The sequence below is a fragment of the Gouania willdenowi genome, chromosome 16, assembly GCF_900634775.1.
Source record: "Gouania willdenowi chromosome 16, fGouWil2.1, whole genome shotgun sequence".
Taxonomy (NCBI): Eukaryota; Metazoa; Chordata; class Actinopteri; order Blenniiformes; family Gobiesocidae; genus Gouania; species Gouania willdenowi.
In genome coordinates, this window is record NC_041059.1 from 37,902,130 (window position 1) to 37,922,485 (window position 20,356).

Sequence of the window (20,356 nt, forward strand, 5' to 3'; positions counted from 1 at the left end):
TTATAGAGGGTACAAGTACAAGTATAATTATTGATTTAGAAATATACTCAAAAAGTATAACTATCCCTGAGAGCAACTCAATTACAGTAACGTGAGTACTTGTAATCTGTTACTTTCACCTCTGGTTATTGATGTGTTATTAACAGTTATTGAAACGTGGCGCTTGGCCTATTGCTGTGTGGTAGGCGGAGCTAAACTAGGTCTTCAGATGTTAAAGTTTCAGTGTGAGACGGTGGTTCTCAGTGTTTTCAGTTTGAGTGAAAAACGAGCAGCTGAAAGTGCAGGCGTCGACTTGTCCAAGAATACGAGACGTTAGTGTGTGTATGTGGCCACGCCCCCGCCCTGCCCCTGTGTGTGTGTGTGTGTGTGTGTGTTTCAGTGTCGTGTCTCTGGCTTCAGGATGAATGTGCTGCTCTCTCTCTTTCTCCTGATCGTCCTCATTGTGTCCTGCTGTGGTGAGTGACCTCTGACCTCTGAACGTTGCGTGTTTGGACTTAAGAATAAGCGATAAAATAAAGCAAATAAATGATCTTTCCATCAAAAATAAACAAACCTCTTGTACAGATATTAAAGGAACTTTAATTTAGTGAATAAAAAGATCTTTATGTCGTTGTTTCTCCATCATAACAATGTTTAAAAACTATTTCAGATGATTGAAAAAAAAAAAAAACATGTCTATTAAGGCTGCACGATTAATCAATATAAAATGCAAATTGTATTATTTATATAGAATGATTTTAAAAAAACGTTCAAATGGGAAAATTGATTTTCCCTTTTCCCTCTCCCCTGGCCATGTTTGGACCCTTTATAAACTGTTAATAAAACACGTTTTAAACACGTGTTTAATGTAAAACACCCCTGTTAAAGCATCTTTATTTAAATGAGAATTTTGTTTGAGGTTCTTTAATTTGAGGTTTTTTTCTAATTCAAGGTGTCTTTTTAAAAATCCCAAGAGATTCATTTTCAGTTGGGCAGGTTAATATTTTATCATTAACACAGGGGATTTAATATTCTTTGTTAAAGCTTTGCAGTTGCACTTAATTCCACTGGAAATTAATTAAATGGGAAAAAAACTAAATTGAAATAGAAAATCAAATTTTTAGTCAAAAGTCTGGAATTTTGTTTTGAGTATCTATGTTTGTTTCCATTAGTGTTGATTTCATCTAAATTACAAACGGCCTGTTTTTTTTTCTTTTTTCTTTGAAAAGCAGCTGTAAAATAATAGTTTTTTGTCGAGATTAAACCATTGAACATCTTTAAAAAACTTTAAACTTGAACTGAATCCACTAATTTGGTGAATGAGATTAGAAACATGCTTTTATTTCATAAACCATTGTTTACTAAATTGTTTTGAATAAAGATTGTAAAAAATTTTAATCTTCAAAGATCTTTTAACACTGAAAAAAAGACACAGAGGGTGTGTCAGAGTTTAGATTTTTGCTTTTATTTTGAAAAGCAGTGTTCAACTCATAATTTTTAGAAGATGATGGAGGCTTTTATTGTGATAAGCTGTAGCAGAGGCCACAGGGGGAATCTGATGCTTGGATTGAAGGAAAGTAAGTGAAGCTGCAACATTTCGTTTGGGTGAAAGTGAACTTGACCTGAACGTTGTTGTTGAACTGACAAACGTTCACTGAGGACAGATGTAAAGTTCACGCTGCAGACGGACTGAATCCTTCTTCTGAAGATCTTTAAGTTTATCAAATTCTTTTATTCATGAAACAGATATGAAAGAAGAAGTATTGGTGTGAGACCTATGAGGAACATTTAGGTTTCACTTCACCTGGTGATGAACTGAGGTGGTCATAATGTTATGGCTGATTAGTGTAAGTTAGTATTTATTTTTTTTTCCAAAATTTTCCATATCGAAGAAACAAGAAGACAACTAAGACATAACAAAAAAAACAAGAGGTGTACATAATACAATTATATGATTGTGTTACAGTTTCTACATGTAATACAGAGGATCATACATACTCGGGCCTCCAGGGCAAGATTTAAGTTTTCCATTTCTCCCAGATTTTGTCAATCTTGTCTATTTGGAGTCTGTTATTAAATGTAATTCGTTCCATAACAAAAATTGCATGTACCAAATTATACCAATCATCCAAGTTCGAAAATAAAGAATTGATCCATCTTTTTGTGCCGCTAAACTCAGCATACCAAGCACACATTTTGTCTCTTTATCTGCACCAATAGAATATAACAAGCCAAGTAGTAGTTCGTCCCAGTTTAAAGTTGTTTGTAGATTTAAAATGATTTTCAATTTGATTTTAACCCAATTCCATAAATGTTGTAGTGATGGACATGACCAAAACATATGGTATTGTGACACTCCCTGGGCACCAGTTTCTCCAACAGCTGGAAGTGCCTGAATAATGTGAACTCTGAGCTAGTGTAGTGAAGTATCTACAAAGGCTCTTCCAGCCAAAACATCTCCATAAATTTGAACAAGTGATTTTCCACTGGAAGGCGCAATGTTGTAGCCAAATATGATCCAAAATTAAATTATTTGATTGTCTTTCCCATTTTTGTTTTATATAATCAGTATGCTTTAGTGAAAATCTTCAAAATAGGCATGTCTAAAACATTTTTGTTCTTTGGCATAAAACTATTTATGTGGTAACGAATATGTAGAAATCTGAAAAAAAAAAAATCACTATTTTGTAATTGGTATTTTCTCTTGATCAATTGAAAATTTCTCATGGTCCCATTATGAAAATAAGTGCAATATGAAGATAGGCCTTGGTTTAGCCAAATTTTAAACGTCACATCTGTTTTACTCGGTGCAAATCATGATCATATGGGGCCCAACGCAATACTTTAATCTCTTACTGCAATTTATTTTTGTATATATGTTTTAATGATAAATTAACGTGTTGCATCAGCTCCTTTATAAGCCGTTTGTCTCCGAGTATGGCTTGTATTGGACGATCTCCAGAAATACTTGTTTCTATTTTTTTCCATCTTGCTTGATATTTTGAGTTACACCAACACACCAAAGTTCTAAATTGTGCTGACATAGTAATCCTTCATCCTTCTCCTTTGCTAGCTGAAGGGTTTTCAGACGAAGTCTTGACCTTTCTCTCTGCGAAATAAACCCGGAGATCAATTGTCCCACTTTTTAAATTGAATGTCTGTTATAAAAATTGGAAGTGTTTGAAATAAATATAACCTAATCAAATTGTTCATTTTAACAATTTCTATAATGACTCAAAATGTAATATAAGTCTTAAATCGTAGCTTTTAATATCATTATTAACTCATTCAGTGCCAGCCATTTTCAGATTTTCTACCCCCCTCAGTGCCAGCCGTTTTTTGAGCGTTTTGACTGATTTTAAAGACCCACAGAATATTTTCTACTATGACTATCTGAAATCTGACACCAGATTCTGAAAGATTGAAGCCCCTACTTTCATGAAAAAAACAATTTGTTTCTGGCTCGTTTCGTTCTTTTGTAATCAGCCGTTGAATAGAGAAAGTTTTACACAAATCTGCAGTTTCAGAGCAAAAAGCTGTAAAAAAAAAACCCTGTCAGTGACTTTAAAGCTATTTTTTTTTTTGCTTTAGTGACAACTCTAACATCTGAACATTGTTTCCTTACATAAAACGGGAAAAAAACCAATGACACCAGGCTTTTGATGGCAAAATTATTATTATTTATCTATCTGGGTCAGAGTTGAATAGATTTCTTACTGTATTTTGGCGTTCCTCCAACTTCCTCTTCCTCCCGGACATGCAGAGTGTCACTGCGTTCCCAGTTTTTTTAATATCATTTTATCTCACCATCGCCACACTATCAATGAGTTCCACACATGCTCTGGTCGAGTGTGCGCTGCTGGGAACGTCAACTCTCGTACGTTCCAAACTAATAATTTTGGGTTGTATATTCTCTAATCTCTTGGCAATGATGAGTAAATATTTTACAGTTTGTCACATTTGAACTAAATAATCGGTTACTTTATGCAGCATTTCCCCCCTTTGCAATTCAGCAAAGAGTGTATAATATGCAGACATTTCAGGATTGTTCTCAGTAAAACACTCTCACATCGTCTGCATATTGAGACATTTGGTTTAGAGCCTTGGGCTTTTTGGCTTTCCACTAACTTTACATTTAAATAACCACAAATATATGAATGTAAACAACACAAACAACTGAAACATTAAATGTATCAACTTTGTTTGATGAGAATATTAGCAAGGACACAATACAAAATAAATTAATGAAGTAAATTTACCTCATTATGAAGTGAATACATTTAGACAAGGCCATATGTCATGATTTGTCCTGAAGGATTTTATAGATGAAAATGTCCGGGTTTCCCAGGGACCCTAAACGCATCTCGGAGAAAAAGTTACATTAAAATTATCGTAACTCTGCTAATATTTGCTCTATCGGAGCAGTGAGATTCATTCACAGGTGATGGAATTATTGAAGATGCCTCTTTGTTTTGACGACATTGTCACACACGCAGTAGAGAGAAAAAAAAGACTGAAAGAGACCAAATACCAGTGAATATAATTTAAAATTGTTCGCAGGAAACCCTCCTGGATGATAAAAAACCTCCATGGATGTTCAGAGAAACTTATCCTATCGGAATTAAAGTTACAGTTATGTATATTTAATGATTATTCAATGTTATGTAAGTTTTGAGGGTTTTTTTTATAGTTTAGTTTCTAAGAAATGTTTCTCATTGTTTCAATTATAGAGATTTTTCAAGGACAGATTGTTATAATCATAATAAAAGTGAATGACTTGAGTCGCCACTGATTTAAGATTGTTTTTATGTCTTTGGTATAAAGAGAGAAATTGATTTTTAAACCTTATGGACAAAAGCAACTTATTAATCTATTGTATTTTGCCATTACAAGGTAAATTCAAGAATATGTCAGTAATTTTTTTTTAAATTAGAATATGGTCAACCTGATTTAGACTAAATATTGTTTGTGAATAATTAATAGGAACGAAATGACGTTTCAGTGTGTCCATATCTATCTTTCTATAAACATATAGTAACACTTTAACAGCTGTATCAAAGTCACACCAAGACAAATGTTGGTGGTCAGTTACAACGGTCACTCAATATGTGTCCCAGTACCGCAGAAAGTGTTGTGAACCTTGTTATTTCAACCTCAGACAGGTGCAATTGTGTTAGTCTCTCTGTTAGCAGAGGCTAAGCTATAGGTAACTGCTAGCTGACACTTTGTTCTGACCTTATTTAACAGGTAAACAAATGAAGAAGTCTTGTTTACAGCCTTAACATGTTTATGTGAGGATTTTGTTTTTCCATTTGTTATGAACAAGCGCACTGTAAAGAATGCTTAAAGGCTGCTGTTGTCTTTGATAAGCATCATATAGCAACGCTTATATACACGTTCTTCCTCACTGCAGAAACTAAAGCTGCAGGACTCCATGAAGAGCAGGAAGGAGAAGAAGAAGAAGAAGAAGAAGAAGAAGAAGAAGAAGAAGAAGAAGAATATTCTGATTCAACATCAGAATATTATGATTACGACACAGCTACAGACACGCCCGACTACGACTACAACTCCACCTTTGACTACTACTACCGTAAGAGCCATGGACAAAAAGCAGCAAACATTAAACCTGCTGGCCTTCCAATGTCCGACTGCCCCTAAACACACCACAGAAAGAGAGCGAGAGAGAGAGAGAGAGAGAGAAAGCAGGACAGACATAGAGACAGACAGTGAGACAGATTACGTTTGTTTACAGTGTGTTTGTTTCCATAGTAACCGGTGTGTACAGCGTACCAATAAGTACCAGCAGTGAGGTAAGAAACCCTTTAAGAAATGTATTTATTTTGTTTCAAACACACTGACCTGACTATGACAAGACTGACTCAAAATGCAGGAACAATTTATATGACTCTAAATTATTCACTGATCCAAAGAAATACCAACCCCCCCATACTAAAACAATACAAAAAGTTCTCAGTGAAACACTCTCACATCGTCTGCATAACAAAACATTTGGTTTAGAGCTTTGTGTTCTCTTGCTTGTTGGCTTTCCACTAACTTTAAATTAAAATGACCACAAATATATCATTGTAAACAACACAAACAATGGAAACAACACTAAATTATTCACTGGCCTCAAGAAATTCCCCCTCCTGCCATATTTCTAAAGAATACTAAAAAAACCAAAAAAGTTGTGTACTCGTACAAAAGGTGTGAAGAGAGAAATAACAATAAGAATTAACTTGTTGTTATTTTGCGGCCCCATTTGTTGTGATACAGTATAGTGGGTCAATAATCAGCAATCCTCTGTAAGGTCTGAGAATATTTCTGCAAACATTTTTGTTCAAAATCAGCTGTTATTTGCTCTCTTTTGTTCACCGTGCTGTGTTTTCCTCAGGCGCCGTTGCCAAACCAAGTGGCTGATTCAAAGATTTCCCACCCACGTGTGAGTAATGATGACATCACCATGAAATACAGACAAAGTTCATCTCTTGTCGGTTCAATAAGGAACGCTTCTTTTTTTGGTTAAAATACGGGATAAATTTGAGCAAAGTAAACAAAAATCTGTCCAAGCAGCTAAAGCGTTAACAGCCAAAGTTGTAATTTTTTTAGTGAGCTACAGAAATGCTCTGTGTTTAATAAGCTGTTCTTGTGTGTATTTCACAGCATGACGTGTTCTTTGAGTTAGTTTGTTGTGTTAAGGTGTTTATCAGAGCTGCAAACTTTAAACAAAACCTTGGAGTAAGATTTAGCGGGGCTGACCACAATTTTGTCATTTAGGCCGACACAAAGGGCTGGGCAATATATCAAGAGTTAAGATATATCGAGTTTTCCATTTTGGTGATACAAAAAGTTACAATATCGCTTATAACTATTTTATTTTACAGTTTATAGCGACTTCAGTTTCTGCGAGCGCTCTCGCATTATTAAGGAAGCTGCGTGAAGCCATAGACTCTTTTTTGGAGTGAGAAATTTAAAGTGGGGCGTGAGACCATGTGAAATCAACCAATTGTGTGACTCTCACAGTGAATGTGTGAGGGTTGGCAGCTATGACTGTTTATATTAGCACAATGCTAATACAGTTTTTGTTTTTATATGTTAGCATTAAGCTAACAGACTTTTCGCCAATCTGTTTCCACACAAGTGTTGGTGATGTGACTCAGCAACATTAACAGCTGACGCACACACTGCTAACAGAGATTGTGTTAATGTGTGAAAGATACTCAACGCGTCTCTCATTTGACAAACTATTCACTTTGTAAATAGGGATCTTGTTTTAAAGTTATCAGGACGTTTAGTCAGTAGCACAATGGAGGGTCTCCATAAATCTCAGAAATGTTGGAATGAAATGAGTTTCTGTGAGTTTTATGGATCAAATGAGCACATGTTGATATTCTTCTTGGTCACTTTCTCACTTAAAATATTTTCAGAATTTTCAAAGGTGGAGAATCAACAGAGATATTTAGCCTCAGTGTGATTCAGATTTTTGTCATTGTAGGTTCCAAATGCATCTTGGGAAACTTGGAAGTATACTTCAGTGGGAACGCTCCTCATCCTTAGTGTATAGTAGACAGTATGTACTCATGAGTTTGTAGTGCATAGCATGCCGATGTGCCGTGACCACTAGGGTTGGGTAGGCACGTTGCAAATCGAGACCACCAATGACTATTTCATATGTTTCTGGCAAGCCTTAAAAACCACCCACATCCCTCATATCAACATTTGGTTTTGCATTCCATTGGTATTAGTAGCTTTTAAATAGGTAGACTAGTGACAAACATCACCGCCCTCTGCTGTCAAACAATGCGGGGAAGCATTATTTAACAGTATTAATGTATGCCTTTCAAAGTAAAAGCTGGTATTTAATCTCTCGAGAGCTCTCAAAAAAGAAAAAGCATCAAAAACAGCATAATCGTTGATTAAATGTTACGTAAACACATCTAAGAACAGTTGTATAAACAGAAACTAGCAAAATAAAAGTGTTTATCGGATTTTACTTTTATTGTTTTAATCGAATCAACAAAGTGCTTCTGTAATCTGTTTATAAAAGGTTTATAAGAAAATGTGCAGCTCTTGGTTGGTGCAGGTCGGTAACGTGTGATAATCCCGCCCCTCAGGTAAACCATGTGACCTCTACGGCCTCGGGGATTGGTCGACTCTCTACGTTGCCCCTGCTCCTATTGGCTGTTCTTCTCATGTGAGACTGACAACCATTACAGAGCGACGGTTGGATTCCCCACTGACAGGTAAGCAACGCTACAACACTACAGCTCTTTTAAGTACTTCTTAAAACAAGTACTTCTAAAACCTTAAGTGTCTTTAAAGCACGTTTATTTAAATTTAGTGGCCACTGTAAGCAAGTATTCATAAAGGCCAAAGTATTTTTAAAACCAAGCACTTTTAAATATTAAAGTACTCATATACTAAAATACTTACAAATACTAAAGAACTTTTAAATACTGAAGAGTTTTTCCAAAACTGATAAAGTACTTTTAAATAATAAAGTCCTCATATACTGTTACTTTTAAAAACGGAAGTACTTTTAATTACTAAGTACTTTTGAAAAGCAAGTTTCCCTAAATATGTCGTAGCCACTGAAAGTAAGTATTCCTGAATACCAAAGTACTTTTAAATACAGAAATATTTTAAGACCAATTACTTTTAATTACTGAGATGTATCTGAATATTAACTACTTTTAATTACTCAAACATCTTTTTTTTTTTTTTGTCTGCACATGCTGTCAAAGGTCAACACTACAAGAAGTGCAATCTTTTTTAGACAGCAATGTTTTTTTTTGGTTTTGTTATTGCAATTAAATAAATTGCATTATTGTATTGCATAATTGTGACCATCACCAGCCCTCCCTAAGGAAGGGTAAGAAACACTTTATTAAAGGGAGATTATAAAAAGAGAGGGCAGTGTTACACCTAGGTGAGGGGGTGGGGGGGAGGTGGAGGGGGAAGAGAGCAGGGAGGAGCGATTCAAGGTAGAGAAATGTAAGGGTGGGGAAGAGTTAGACTTAACTATAATGGTGGTGGCTGTGGGCAGAGGGAAGGAGTGAGTGGTAATACCTGAAACAGGTATTTGGGATCAACATGTCTAAAGTTAAGCCCACTACAAGTTTTATCCCACAGTCCAAGGCGTGCTAGTGCATCGTAGACCAATGTATGTGCAAGAAACTGCCACTGTAAACCCAAGCGCTGCCCCGGACTCGAGGCCGCAGCCAGAATAGCAGAAAGAGCGGGGTCCAGGGAGCCCAGGCACCCCTCCCCCACCAGCCGAGCAGCCCCCCTGACTCCCCCATGACACCAAGCCGAGAGGCAGCAACCGCCCCCCACATACACACCCGAGAAAGCGCCTAGAAGCCGGTGCACTCCGCCAGCGCCCCCAACCCCAAGGCCCCCCACGACATCCACCCCAAGCCACACCCATAGGGAAGAGGCACCCCCACTCCCCGCCGGGCCGACACCGCCCGGAGAGACCCCGCGAAGGGAGCCCCCAGCAGCAACCCCGGTGCTCCCCGTCCAACCTTTGTGTATATATGTTTATGTGGTGCAAATAGATACAGAGGGTGGAAGTGGTAGTCACACCTTCCGGGGGGTGGTGTGTTGAGGTGCGATTAAATTTGGAAGGATTGATAGGGCAATTTGAGGTGGGAATGCCACTACTCAGTAGCACAGGCGACGGCACCCTCCACCCTCAGCCCCACCATCCAGCCCCCCCGACGGGCCCACTCAAACATCTTTAAAGCAAGTTTCTCTAAATGCATAAAATCCGCCAAACACAGTTATTCTAATACTGAGTTTAAATATTTTTAAAAAACGAGGACCTTTAAATACTAAAGTATTCATATATTAAAATTCTTTCAAATACTTAAGTACTTTTAAACACTGAAGAGTTTTTCCAAAACTAGGTATTTTTATAATGAATTACTTCTAAAAACAAATACTTTTAAAGTACATTTAAATAATAAAGTACTCATATACCGCATAACTTTTAAAAAACTGAAGTATTGTTTAAATACTAAGTACTTTTGAAAAGCAAGTTCCTCTAAATATGTAGTGACCACTGGAAGTATACTAATACTAAAACACCTAAAGCACTGAAGCAACACTTTAATTCTTGAATAATTAAATACTTTTACTCTGTGCCTTTAAAACTTCAGGTGTCTTTAAAGTAAGGTCTCAACATGTTTTTAAAACCAAGTATATTTAAATAGTGAAATACTTTAAAAACAAAGCACTTTTAAATACAAAATTATTTATAATGCTGAAGTACTTTTAAAAGTATGTTGGAGCTTTCTTCTGTCTATTTTTAAACAATTTAAATGATTTTGCTTTGTGTTTCACAAAAACACTTTACAAAGTTGGATCTTTAATAAATTTGCATAGTGAAGCTTCTTAAAAGCAAGTATTTTTGAATCCTTGATTACATTCTACGGCAGTTACTTTATGTCATGTTTGTGTTTCTTCCTCACAGATTTCAACGCTGAAAACCTGCTGAGCTCCTACAATTTGCTGTTTTATGTAATAAAAGCTCTTTAAACTGTTCTTTTTTATGTTGTAATTTTCAAAATAAATGTTCTGAATCCCATTTTTGTGAATAAATCTTTTTTAAACTATAAAGATCTTTCTAATATCTTAAAATAATTCCTTGGTCCAGTAAGTATTTTTCCTACACTTTTGTGGTGCAATAAATTATTTTTAAATTGATTTTGGATAAAGCAAATGTTTTCCGTTTTCTTGAAGCAATAAAAGTACATTTTAAACAAGCTGTGCTTTGTCATGCCAGCAGAGGGCAGTGTGGGCGTGGCTTCAGCAGGCATTAATGCTTTGTTATTCAAGGAGTAGGATTGGGTTGGGTTGGTACATGGAGTGTTGAAAATATTTACATTGTTGTAACCATAGACAGATAGATAATAAAGACGAGATGTCACCGTCAGTGCCCAATCTTTTCGCAGGCCTGATCATTTCAGATCCTTCAAACTATGGGGTGCCAAGTGTAAAAATTTAGTATAAAAGTTGTAGCTAACACTTTGTCATTATTTATCTCACTTCCTACATTTAACACAACATTTAACCACATTTATAGAGATAAAAAAATACATTAAATCTAAATATATAAATGTAAATATAAATGATATATGTTATATCTAAATGTTAAATCGATATCTAAATTTTAAATCTAAATCTAAATGTTATATGTATATATTTAACATTTAGATATAAGATTAAGAATTTAGATATGATATATAACATTTATATTTAGATTTAAACATTTAGATTTAACATTTAGATATAAGATTAAGCATTTAGATATGATATATAACATTTAGATTTAGATTTAAACATTTAGATTTAACATTTAGATTTAGATTTAACATTTAGATTTAGATTTAACATTTAGATTTACATTTAAATATACGATTCAACATTTAGACTTAGATTTAACATTTAGACTTAGATTTAACATTTAGCTATAACATATAACATTTATATTTACATTTAAAATTTAGATATAGATTAACATTTAGATATAACATATACCATTTAGATTTAGATTTAAATATTTAGATTTAATGCTTTTTTTGCCTCTATATATGTGGTTAAATGTTGTGTTAAATGTAGGAAAATGTGCTAAATATGAGAAAAGTGAGATAAATAATCAATCAATCAATCAATCAATAAATCAATCTTTTATTTGTATAGCGCCAAATCATAATCAATGGTATCTCAAGACACTTTACAGTAGAGCAGTCTTAAGAACGGACTGTTCATTTTATGGATACACACATATGCATATATACGTATATACACATACATATGTATCCCACACCCAACATGAATTCATCATGGCGGCAAGGAAAACCTTCTGTTAAGCAGCAGGAACCTTGTGTGGATCCCATTCCTATGATGAACAGCCATCCACGTTATGCTGTGTTGGGTGTGTGCAGAGGAGAGGGTGGAGACAGAGTTGTTGAGACTCTGTAACTCCACACTTAGGGCTTTTCCACCAAGAGCACGGAGGGTTTTTTGGAGCTGGGGTTGGTGCCAGAGCTCCTTCAGAGCTAGACCTGTTTAGCTGAAGAACCGGTTTGGTTTTCCACCGCAGCAGCGGCAGGTTGGAGCCACGTCCTTGCGTCACCACAATTCGTCAGTACGTCACTGATTATGTAACAGTTTACCCATGAGCACTTGCGCCATAATGAAGCCCATGTTTTGACTGTTGACATCGTATGAATACTATCTGATCCTACGTAAAGATTCTGCTGAACAAATGTAACCATCTTCATTGGAGTCACAGGAATCTGCGTCAACATTTGTGAACACAGGTAATTATCAAAGACGTTTTATTGCTTAACAATGACCGTGTTAGCATTTGCTAAGCTACTTAGCTTCAACTACGCCTGCATAAGTACAGCAGATAAAGACAATAAGTTGATTTTGATATGTTTGTTTATCATTATAGATGCTCTTAATGCTGACTGTGCACGTCTGTGACCATGCTGTTGGTGGGACTCAATACGACCAGAATCAGCACAAGTTTGTGTCAAACTAAAGAGTCCTGATGTTATTTATTCATCTATATTTGGACCATGGACTTACTGTGTGTGACTGAATGGATGCTTTATTAAAATGTTTGTGTCCTCATCATGTTGTTCAACTTGTGTTATTAATGATCAATGACACCTTATTGACTCCAACATGTTTTAAACCTATTGCTGCTGTTTGATTTGTTTCAATACATTTTGAATTGAGGAAATCTTAATTTCATTTTATTTAATTGTCCTACTCATTAGGTGAGTATTGTATGAACTTTTCAATTTTATAAATGTATCAAAATAAATAAATACAAACCTAATAGTGTGTGTTACAGCAGGTTATGTTTCTATCGTAGGGTAAAAAAAGTGGATGTAAAGAGTAATTCAGTTAACTGAATAAAAATAAAATATATGTGTGTGCTTACAAGTAGGCAACAAACAATGAACAAAGTCCTTGTAGAATACAAAATAAGTAACTTTATTTACACAAAGTAAAAATAGATGTTCAAATCAACTCAATATATATTAACATTTACTTAAAAAATGTTTGTGGGTTTTCTATTAGAAAGACCAAAGTCTGCCTCTATCTACTCCAGAATCAACACCAGTGCTGTGGAGTTCATCATGAGCTGGAGGTTATGGACCATGGACGTAGTTCTGGTCCTGCTGGTTCTGGTCCATGAACTGAGTCGCTGACTGCTCCATGGAAGAAAATCTGCATTAACATCTTTTTTTTCCTGCATAAAAGCATTAAAAATAATATTTGAATTTATTATTTATTTCAGCAGTCTCCACAATAAGAAAATACAAAAACAAACACTCAACTGTGTAATCCTTAAGCCTAGAGTGTGTAGTTTGAAGCAAAGCTTATACAAATCTACCCTATCACAATAAAACTAAACAAGGCTCTCTAGATAATCACACACAAAAAATATTTAGCTTATATTACCATTTTAACTATATATTCTACACAAGTTTTATATATACAGTGTATACATTCACATCAAACATTAATACATATGTACATACATATGAATGCATATATGCCATGTACTTGGTAAAATTGTTACTCTTCTTTCTTATACTTACTAACAATATATGATTTAAAAAACTTTTTAAACTGATTTATGTTGTTTTGTTTCATCCCTTATGCAGTTCCATAATTTAACCCCTGATATTGTTATACATAAATTATTTTCTCCTTCTCTCTAAAAATCTTTTCTGCAGCGCTTTTGGAAGTGAACCTTTACTTGTTTTATAAATCATTTGGACAGTTTTGAGTTTGATGAGATCTGGAGTTTTAAATCTGGTGTTTTTAACAATAATCCATGTGTGTGTTCTCTGTATCCAGCGTTATGTCTGAGTCTGATGGATCTTTTTTACATTATAAAAAACGGTTGGATGTTCGTCATGTATGTATTTCCCCGAACTTCAAGACAGTAACTCAAATATAGTAAAACAATTGTACAAAAAAGTGTGTCCAATGCTTTTTGATTAAGAATGTGCCTGGTTTTGTCCAGGAATAGAAAACAATATTAGTTATTAATAACAGTTTCATTTGTTCATAAACAAATGATATTTCAGGATGGACCAACAGATAATATTGATCATGTTGATGTTTTCATAGAATGAATGAATCTAACTGGATTTGTTCTGAGATGAAGACGAGCTGAGCTACAGATGAACCTCCAAATCCAACTCTGAAATGAGCAGAAACATTGTTACCACATAGTTCAGTAATATTATTACATGATCATTGTGTAACAATAAGGGAAGTTCTGAATACAGATCAATGAAATATTACTGCTGCTTTCAGGAATATTAAAGCATTATTATGATTTCCTAGCTAACCAGCGGCTAACTGGCTAGCCTGCACCACGTTAGACGTAACGTTCATAATATTGATGAGGGAATATTGTAGCAAGTATATTGGTAGTAGTTTAACAACAGGGTGAAATAAAACTTACCAGAATTAGTAACAGTTTAACAGGACGAGCTCCTCCGTGGCTGTAGTTCTGTTCGGTCCGTGGGGCTCCGTCCTCTTTCCCCTGAATCTCTTCAGACATGCACAGTACCAGGAAACAATGTTCTCCTCCACTGACCACTGTTCTATCTTCTTGGACTTTCTTTGGACTCACTTTTAAATGTTTATTGTCGGATTTGCGCTAACGTGACCAGCCGCTCGCCAGCTTAAAAAAATGGCTGCTTTTCGTTTTTGGAGGACCGCGGATAACCCCACCTACCACCCGCCCACTTCAGAGCTGGCCTGTAGCCCAGAAGCTAAGTGGGACCAGCGTAGCCCCGGTTATTGGCTCCGAGAGCTGGAGCTATGTTGGTGGAAACAGAATGGCCTGGAGCCAAAACACGTGCTAGCTCCAAGTTAGCACCAGCTCCTGCCCGGTGGAAAAGCCCTAACTGAGGATCCCACGGACCTACAAGACAAAAGCCAGAAGGAGTACAGGAGAAAACACACAAGGGAAGAAGCAGACATAGAGGGAGTGTTAGAGAGAGGAACGAGACCCTCTCCGGTCCCTCTCTAACCAAAATGACCTCTCTCTTAACGCCCTCTCCAACCGAGCATGCCAGATCCCCCCGGCAGTCTATGCCTATTGCATCTTAATTATGAGCTATGAGCTGGTTCCTAACTAAAAGCTTTACCAAAGAGGAATGTTTTGAGCCTAACCTTAAAGGTAGAGAGGGTGTCTGCCCCCCGAACCGTGGTTGGTAGATGGTTCCAGAGAAGTGGGGCCTGATAACTGAAAGCTCTTCCTCCTATACTACTTCTAGAGACAAATGGAACAACGAGTAGATTAAGATTAAGATTAAATTGGGGCTTTCGCCTTTAATTGGCCATGTAATGTTAGTACATCAATGGAATTTGTCCTCTGCATTTAACCCATCCCTTAGGAGCAGTGGGCAGTAGTCCAGCATTTTGAGAGCGTAGTGTTCTGGGGGGATTGTATGGCACTACAAGCTCCTTGAGATAGACTGGTGCCTGTCCATTTAGGGCTTTATAAGTGAGAAGAAGAATCTTGAATTCTATTCTATGTTTTATGGGAAGCCAATGCAGAGAGGCTAATACAGGAGTAATGTGATCTCTTCTCCTAGTTTTAGTCAGTACACGTGCTGCAGCATTTTGAACCAGCTGAAGTGTCTTAAGCGACTTGCTTGGGCAGCCTGCTAAAAGAGAATTACAATAATCCAGTCGAGAGGTAACAAAAGCATGGACTAGCTTTTCGGCGTCGCTCTGAGACAGGATAGATCTGATTTTAGCAATGTTACGGAGATGAAAGAAGGCAGTTCTTGAAGTTTGCTTTATGTGAGAGTTGAAGGATAAATCCTGGTTAAATAGAACCCCAAGGTTTCTCACAGTTGTGCTTTGTGCCAAAGTAATGCCATCTAGGGCAGTTAGGCTAGCATAGGTTTCTCTAAGGTGTTGTGGTCCCAGTACAATGACCTCAGTCTTGTCTGAGTTAAGAAGAAGAAAATTTTGGTCCATCCAGGCCCTAATGTCCTTTAGACAGGCCTCAAGTTTAGATAGCTGATTTGTCTCACCTGGCTTCATTGATACATACAGTTGGGTATCATCAGCATAGCAGTGAAAGTTAACAGAGTATTTTCTCATAACATTACCAAGTGGGATCATATAGATACAGAAGAGGATTGGACATAGCACAGAGCCCTGAGGAACCCCGTAGCTTACTTTAGTGTACACAGAAGACTTATTATTCACGTGTACAAACTGGTACCTATCAGATAGGTAGGACTTAAACCAGTTTAGGGCAGTCCCTGTGATTCCAAGTAATTTCTCTAATCTCTCTAGTAGAATATAGTGATCTATAGTGTCAAAAGCTGCACTAAGATCTAATAAAACCAGCACTGAGAGTCGTCCTTCATCTGAAGCCCAGAGTAGATCATTAGTTACTTTAACTAAAGCAGTCTCTGTGCTGTGTTGAGCTCTAAAACCTGACTGGAAGTCCTCGAACAGGCTGTTGTTTGAAGGAAGTCACAGAGCTGAGCCGCCACAACTTTCTCAAGAACCTTTGAAATAAAAGGAAGATTAGATATAGGCCTGTAGTTTGCTAAAGTGCTGGAATCAAGAGTAGGTTTTTTGAGAAGGGTTTGATTACAGCTACTTTAAAGGACTGTGGCACGTAGCCTATTGATAGAAATATATTTATTGTCTCCAACAAAGATGGGCAGACCAGGGGAACAACTTCTTTAAACAGCTTAGTTGGGATCAGATCTGAAAGGCAGGTCGATGGTTTGGAGAATGAAATAATAGAGTTAAGTTCCTGAAGTCCTATATGTGTGAAACAGTTTAGGTTATGACTATTTACATTTAATGGTACAGCAGGCCCAGGTGAAGGCAGGGAGTGGCTAATTTTATCTCTAATCTTATGAATTTTATCGTTAAAAAATGTCAAAGTCCTCACAGCTGAGGGCTAGAGGAATCATGGGCTCAATAGAGCTCTGACTTTGTGTTAGCCTGGCTACAGTGCTGAAAAGGTACTGTCACTGCAAATATGCAGTTGACCTCATTTGGAGACATGATTTATTGCTCTGGTTGAATGATGGAGTCCAGTCGAAGCATTGATGATTTTATAAAAAAGATTTATTATAAAATTAAATAAAAAAGGAGTAAAAAAGAAGCTTCCATCCTGAAAGAATAAAAGGCAAAAGGCTCGAAGCAGAGCAAAAAGGCAAGACTCACTAACTAACAGTTTCACAGCTTAAGCTTTTATACAGATAACAGAAAAAGTTCCACCCTGAGGTGAGGAGAAGGAGGGGGTCAGATGCCCAACAGTGGAAACGTTTGAGGATGATGAAGACGTGTATATTATGAGGAAGGTTGGGCGCCAATGTTATCTGTCCTTGATAGTGTGTGTACGTGTATATCTGCATGTGAGTTTGAGTTTGGCCTTCAGCAGAGACTCTGTGTTGCACTGTGGATACAATACGATCTGTACTGTTTAATCTAACATGACTCAGCTGTTCAAAAGTGCAAAGAGTAATGCAGTCATCATGTATTAAAACATGACAAATTGTACACATGAACACACATTTGATGATATGATGATGAATATAATAATTGCCATAACAGTACCTCAGATTATTTTTATTTTCTTCAATTAGTGAGGAGTAGTATGTAGATCGACTATGTCGTAAGGTTGTCATGTATTTACTATGGCTTTCTTGCCAGAGTATTCGTGACTCCTCTGTTTTATTGGAGAGCCACATTCTCTCTCATTTACGGGTTGTTTGTTTGAGTGTGCGAGTTTCAGAGCTAAACCACGGAGCTTTCCTCTGACATTTAATAGTTTCTTCCCTCGATGGGGCAATTGAGTCCAAGGTGGATTTTAGTAGACTAGCAGAGCTATCGACAAGCAGATCCAGTTGAGAGGGGTTATAATTAATATCATAGTTATTTATTGGATGGTGCACTGAGTTTAAGGCAGCAGGAATGGCCTCTTTAAATTTAGCCACAGCACTATTGGACAGATTTCTACTCGTAACTATTTTATTGCACAGTGCGAGATCCTCTAGGATAATGTTAAAAGATATTAAAAAGTGATCTGATAGCAGAGGATTTTCAGGGTAGACTTTTAGTTCATTAATATCAAGGCCAAATGTTAGAACAAGATACTTAACCTTCGTACGTTTAACTGTACGGTAAAAAAAATTAAAACAAGTGTTTTCAAGGCTAGAATATCAATGACAACAAGTTTGAGTAGCGTTAGCAGAACACAGTAGTAGAGCGCTGCAAGCAGCGGTAGAGCGTGAACAGGAAATGATCGATACGTCACCACGTTGCCCTGGGAGAGCGATTGACCATAATAATGAAAATGTGTTATCTACAACTTTGGACTATCGCCCAAAGTTACAGCTACAGTTACTGATAACGGTTCTAACTTTGTAAAAGCTTTCCGAATGTATCAGCCGCCAGAATCACTGTCTGGTGATGAGGATGATGAAGAGGATGAAGTTATCTTCACAGCTGTTGCAGACGTGCTTGACACCAACACAGAGCAGGGGATTGTTTTACCACCACACCAAAGGTGTTCCTCTCACACACTTAACTTAATATCATGCTCTGATGTTGACAAGTGGCTGCTTTCAAATCCTGGGACTAAAGGAATCTACAGAAGTGCTATTGCCAAGTGCACAGCACTGAGGAGTAAGGCCAGCAGGTCCTCATTGGCTTCAGAGTTAGTGGGTGATTTGGTTGGCAAAAAAATGATTGTGCCATGCTCAACAAGATGGAATTCATTCTATGATGACGTAGCAAGAATTGTTGAAATTTCCATTGCTGACTTGAGTGCAAGCTCTGATCGTTTAGAGGTAAAATTTTTAAATGAGAGGGAGCTTCAGTTTCTAAAGGAATACTGTGCCATCATGAAGCCTCTTACAGTTGCTTTGGATATCCTGCAAGGTGAAGACAAGTGTTACTACAGCACCCTTTTGCCCACAATAGAAGTATTGATGTCGAAGCTACTGGAGCTAAAAGAAGGTGTTATTGTGGCAACTGGTCTATCCGAGGCCATAGTTAAGGTAAGAAAAATTCACATTTATTGTTTATAAATGTTTTTAAATATGAGCAACTAATGAGAAATATAAATAGTACAAAATCGCATTTCTAATTTTATTTACACACTCATGCTGTATTGTGCCTATCCACAGAATTAATCAAAAATAAACAGTAATATCACAATTAATTTTTGTGAAATAAAGTATTAGCTTTTGTTTCACGTGTTCTCATGTTGTTAGTGTCGCTTTTTGTAGTGTCTAAATTATTTTATTGCTTATACCTATAGGTTCAAAATTCACATTGGTGTACTCTTTTCATAGGATATAAATAGAGTATATGCATATATATGTATTTATTCTAATACCTGTGAGACTTCTTTTTTTTTTACAGGCAATCAAAACACGATTTTTGTTGAAAGAAAGCTCACAATTGCAATGTTTTTTTTTTTTTTTTTTTTTTAAATCCAGTTCATTATGTAGCCACAGTGACACATTTTCAATATTTCTGAATAATTATTTTATATAAAATGCATTGCATTGTGAGGCTCAGGAAAATGCTGTGATTTTTTTCTCTTATTTTTAGAAGCATTTACAATTACAACAGCAGAATCTGCACTTGAAATACGCACAGGTTACTTTACATGTTACGGTGCAACTCCTAAGTTGTGCTGAAGTTGAAAAATTGCTCAGTTTTAATTTTGGAGCAGCTGTTTTGTGCTTTATATGGTTGTTTTATACAGTATCATTTTTTGATCATATTGTATTCTGAATTTGATTTCAGATTGCTTGCATTTATTTATTTTGGAAGGTTTGTGTTTTTGTTGCTAGTTTTTGCTCTTAAGCTGTAAGGGAACCTTCTAAGGGCTAAACACTAGTGTTTTTATGATGCTGAAGCCACTTACATTTTTGATTTTCAAGTCTGAATAATATTCAGGTTGTTTTGTGTTTTATATCTCAGAATTTCTTGTAACATCTCAAGTAAATAAACTGGCAGTGGCCTTGAAAAAACCCTGTGTTTCAGTCAGATTGGTGTTTGAAAAGAAAGACTAATACTGAGCAGAGTTTAGTTCTGTGAATGTAAATGATTAGAAACTGTAGGTTTGGACACAATAACATTTCATTCATCAGAGGCTTTATCCAAAGCAATGATAATACAGGAGCAGTAGGGGTAGGAGGGATTCAAATCACTGACCCTCTGATTATAAGCCAGCTTCCTTAACCACTATTCCTCCATCACAGTGTTGATCAACAGTGGATTATTTTATTATTACAGCTTTGATATGAAGCTATACGGACACAGATGTCCGAAA

General features: G+C 36.4%; 1 protein-coding gene and 2 long non-coding RNA genes across 3 annotated transcripts; 2 read left to right on the forward strand and 1 right to left on the reverse strand.

The window, feature by feature from the left end:
• The first annotated feature begins 328 nt into the window (after positions 1-328).
• LOC114477619 (bromodomain-containing protein DDB_G0278469-like) lies at positions 329-10,570 on the forward strand. Its single transcript, XM_028470043.1, has 6 exons — positions 329-455; positions 5,393-5,569; positions 5,749-5,789; positions 6,374-6,421; positions 8,094-8,222; positions 10,457-10,570. Exons 1-5 carry the CDS (start codon positions 401-403, stop codon positions 8,175-8,177), a joined length of 405 nt encoding a protein of 134 aa, XP_028325844.1. The 5' UTR covers positions 329-400; the 3' UTR covers positions 8,178-8,222; positions 10,457-10,570.
• A 1,385-nt stretch (positions 10,571-11,955) lies between these two features.
• On the forward strand, positions 11,956-12,628 carry LOC114477620 (uncharacterized). The gene is made up of 2 exons (XR_003675736.1): positions 11,956-12,308; positions 12,446-12,628. It is a non-coding gene; the product is annotated as an uncharacterized LOC114477620 (long non-coding RNA).
• A 572-nt stretch (positions 12,629-13,200) lies between these two features.
• On the reverse strand, positions 13,201-14,517 carry LOC114477621 (uncharacterized). The gene is made up of 3 exons (XR_003675737.1): positions 14,486-14,517; positions 14,162-14,218; positions 13,201-13,255 (listed from the first exon to the last, which is right to left on the reverse strand). It is a non-coding gene; the product is annotated as an uncharacterized LOC114477621 (long non-coding RNA).
• Positions 14,518-20,356: the final 5,839 nt, after the last annotated feature.